This window comes from Cornus florida, unplaced genomic scaffold, assembly GCF_030987335.1.
Source record: "Cornus florida cultivar Cherokee Brave unplaced genomic scaffold, ASM3098733v1 CherokeeBrave_3.0.0_Hap2_Chr02, whole genome shotgun sequence".
Taxonomy (NCBI): domain Eukaryota; kingdom Viridiplantae; phylum Streptophyta; class Magnoliopsida; order Cornales; family Cornaceae; genus Cornus; species Cornus florida.
Window position 1 is genome coordinate 66,048,260 of NW_026775572.1, and position 4,230 is coordinate 66,052,489.

General features: G+C 37.4%; 1 protein-coding gene across 1 annotated transcript; it reads right to left on the reverse strand.

Moving 5' to 3' along the window:
- Positions 1 to 1,112: 1,112 nt before the first annotated feature.
- LOC132287370 (putative pectinesterase/pectinesterase inhibitor 24) lies at positions 1,113 to 3,835 on the reverse strand. Its single transcript, XM_059789776.1, has 2 exons — positions 2,734 to 3,835; positions 1,113 to 2,079 (listed from the first exon to the last, which is right to left on the reverse strand). The coding sequence occupies exons 1-2, from the start codon at positions 3,833 to 3,835 to the stop codon at positions 1,403 to 1,405; spliced, it is 1,779 nt and encodes a 592-aa protein (XP_059645759.1). The 3' UTR covers positions 1,113 to 1,402.
- Positions 3,836 to 4,230: the final 395 nt, after the last annotated feature.

The window sequence follows — 4,230 nt, forward strand, 5'->3', positions numbered from 1 at the left end:
TGAAATCAACTAATGCTTGTTCAGTTGTTCTCATTAATTGAAAGTTGAAGAACCACATGCTAGTTTCTTTCTTTCTACAAATTGTATCATGTAGCCCTTTATTTGCAATAGTTTTTGTATTACTTCATTTATGATTTTAGTTGTCTCTTAGGTTCTGATTTTAGTAAGGTTTCCTTCTGTTGATTTTGTGGTCTGTTTGCCCTTTTGTCTCAGGTTGGCTAGCCCTTTTTCTTGGAGCCTATGCTGGGAAGCATGATACTTCTACGAGAATGACATACTTTTATCGAATACGTACGTCAGATATTGGTATTTTTTAAGTATTTTCGTATACATGTCCGTTACTTATTAAATGTATCTATAATTTTAAAATATATATATATATATATATATATATATATATATATATATATATTATTTTAAACTCGTATATGATATTTCTCAAATACTTCATAACATATTTTTAACAAGTTTTAAACATTAAAATGTAACTTTTTCAACATAGTATAATTATTAAGAAAAATTCAAAATTTATTAAGTAATATCTATGTATATTTGTTTTATATGCTGTGAAATGAACTCCTATATTATACTAATGATTGTATTTAGATTCATAATGAAACTAATAAAAAATGTATTTTTAATTTATATTTTTAACCTATCCCACCGTACCCATATCCAATTTTAGATTTGTCGTATCGCCGTATCCATATTGTATTGTTTGTACGCCGTTTTCGTATTAGTGCTTCTTAGAGCCCATTATGCCCTATGTTAAGTTTTCTGTTTTATACAACATTTACTTACTGAAAAAAAAAGAATAAAAAATAAAATAAAAAAATCTACTTAACTACTTGCTCAAGTATGTTGAGCTTTGGACATTGCTCAATAACCTAGTTTGTAAACCGCCTAGCTTTCGGAACGGTTGTACCCTAGTTCATTCCCATAGTTTGTCCGATAAATATATGTATGTGTTGAGTTGCGTGTCAGCATGGAAAGATTTTTGCTGCCGGCATGGAAAGATTTTTGCTGCCGGCATCTCGAAATTAGAATCGGAGTAAATTAAATTTAAACTTCGAATTAAATTTTCTTCAATTTCAAATTCAAAGACCTGATTTTTTACTTCCAAACATGCTGAATATGAAGAGCTAAATTGGAATTTATCGAAATACACAAAAATCTTGTTCATTTGCATGGGCAAGTGAGAAATTCCAATCAGCTTAGGTTGAAAATCATGAAGATGGATGAATTAAGCTCACAAAACATGATAGTTATTGTCAAGGTTTCAAATGAATTTTCATTCTGAATCAATCAATGTCACTTAAATGTGAAAAAACAAAAAACAAAAATGAAAAATAAAATAAAACAATCTCAACCAAGGAAGAAGACCAATCCAATGCACTCACACTCACAGACCCGATTTGTAGCTAACCCCAGCCGCTGAAATCCATTTGTCACCCTTGATAAACGACTTCACTGCAAATTTAATAGCCTGTTTCTTGTCAATGTTTCTCAAACCCTTCCAATTAACCCTATTCTTGGTGGAAGAACCAGCCCCATAATTCTGAAATTCAGCATAAAATATGGTGTCGGGAGCTGTATCGCCGACCCAAGGCAACCACCCTTTCGGATCAATCAAGCTCCCCATCGAGGACTGCATGTACACAGTGGTGGAATAATTCTTCCAAGGCCGGCCGAGGAAGGTCTGGACCGAAGTCAGGTTCCCTCCGGCCCAAATGTTACAATTCTGTATCGAAATGCCGGTGTTCTGATTCGGGTCCACCTTGCCTTGGGCTGTAATGGTGTTCTGCTGGCCGGGCATGGGTTGCTTGGGTAGGATGGTGCAGTTTTGGAGGACCACGGCCGAGTTTCCGAAGATGAAGTCAACGGTCCCGTAGATGTTGCATTCGCGGTAGAATTGGCGGTTGGAATGCGTGTAGAGAGTGTCCTGGAAAGCATCAATGTGGCACCGGTAGAACACCGACTGGTCGGAAGTTGACATCAGTGCGACTGCCTGGTGCTTGATTGCTCCGGCCGTGTTTCGGAATCCCATGTCTCTAGCAATGAATCCTTGTCCAAACACGGCTGCATAAAAAAAATAAAAATAAAAATTAAAAAGTGGTTGAATAACTAGATGATTCAGGTTTCTTTGATTTTTTTTTTTATTTTTTTAGATTATTGTGAGGTATCCTGGGTTTCACCCCCACTAATCTCCACGAAATCAGAAAGGGCGCTTCCCCATTTCAGGTGGGTAAGTCGCACAATATGAACGCACATGCATAGCCCAAGGAAATTGTTTGCACCAGATTTCTTTGATTTTGATAGCTGTTTTAGAAATACTTTTCAAAAACCTAAAAAACTATTTTCAAAAAATTATAAGGTTATTATTCAGTTCTCAAAAACTCAGAAAATATAAAACTGTTTTTAAATAATTATAAATGAAAGTAATCTTTAAAACAAAACCATATAGTCATAATAAAGTTTTTCAACTTTTAATTTTCATAGAACAGAAAACTATTATCAAAAAATTGAATCAAGCATGCTTGCGTTCTACGAAAACGAACCTTTCTTTTATTGAGTTACTAAAAATTTAAACCAAACAAATTATTGTGAAGTATTCTAATTATTTTTAATTATGTTCTCTGAAAGTATAGTGCCATTCATGTTTAGCTTCTTAATGAAAGCATTTTATGCAATAGGTGAGCTAAATAGAACGAAAAGGGAAAACAAGAGTGTTACCAAAAGTTGCAGATTGAAATGTGGGAGTTCCATCCACAAAGTTGAGGCTGCCGGAAACAATGGTTGCATGCATTCCATCACCGATCATCATCACATTCCATTTAGTCTTCTCAACCCTAACATTTTCGTAATAAAGTCCCTTCTTCACATAGATCACAAACCTCTTCTTGCTCTTCTCCGGGACAACCTTGAGGGCATCACCTATTGTCTTGTACTTCCCGGAGCCATCTTTCGCGACAACAACGTCTGCTCTGATCATTTTCGAATTATTACTACTCTGTAGTAGCTTCCGATCTTTCGCAGACAACCAGTGTGGCATGCGATCATCGTCGTCGTAGTGGCCGGGCAAACTCAACAACCGCCTTTGCTTCAATGTATCATCACTTGCAAAGTACTTGAATACCTGGCTTATGATGGCAAGACAATTGCTAGTGAACTCCGTAGAGTTTTTTAGGTACCCATAAACACCACTCTTCATATTTCCCGCCACATCCTCAAAACCATCTATGCATGTTTGCTGATACGTTCCCGCAGCACTCAGCCATGTTCTGAGATCATCAATGGCGTCAACTACTGAGATGGCGGACGACGGAGAAGTATTACTACTACAATTGAGATGATCCAAAGCAAGTCCCAGAAGTTCGCGGCAACTCTCAAGAGCAGCAATGGCCGTTTTATTAGTGACACCGTCGAACAGCCCTCCGCGCTCGGGGGAGGTGAAGTACCGGGAGGCTCTGGACAGTTCATTCATCGCCACGCGAATGGATAGACCGAAGAGCTGGTCGGGTTGAATCTCCTGGCTGGAGTTGGTGAACGGAGCAATGCTGGTGTAACATGATTCCGGATACAATGTCACACCACATGCAGCTTTAACTGAAGTGGTGATACCTGCGGATTGAGTTCCACTATCACCACCGCTGCCGTTTTTCGAATTTCCCGCGTTAGTACCAACAACGGCGCCTACTATAACCACGATGAGGACAATGGAAGATAAGCTTATGACGGTGATTCTCCTTCTGGTCCTCCGACGAGCTTCGAGTCCGAGCCTCTCTGCTTGATCGGTGGCTTCATTGACTTTCCCATAGGCTCTAAGAGAAGCCATGAATGATGGTATTCTGAGCTTGATTGTTTGAAGTTAAGAGGGGTCTCTTTGTTTATATATAGACTATAACGTGAGCTTACATGCAAGGCACTACCCACAGGTGAGAATACAGTGTCAACGTGCAACTTAGGAGAGTGCTATGCATGTTGGATTTTATAAAGCCAAGTGGTTACTATAAAATAGTACTAAATCTATCATCAAATTAAAATAAAATAAAATAAACCCAAGTACTAAAATGGTATTAAGAGATGTTGACAAAAAGTATTGTATTGGAAGGCTGAAGGTAGGTAGGTAGTGTTAGGTGGAGTTTCTTATTTAATATTCATAAAAATATTTTATTCTTAATTTTAAGGGCTAAATATTGACTATTTTAGTTGGAATGAATTCATAAGAGA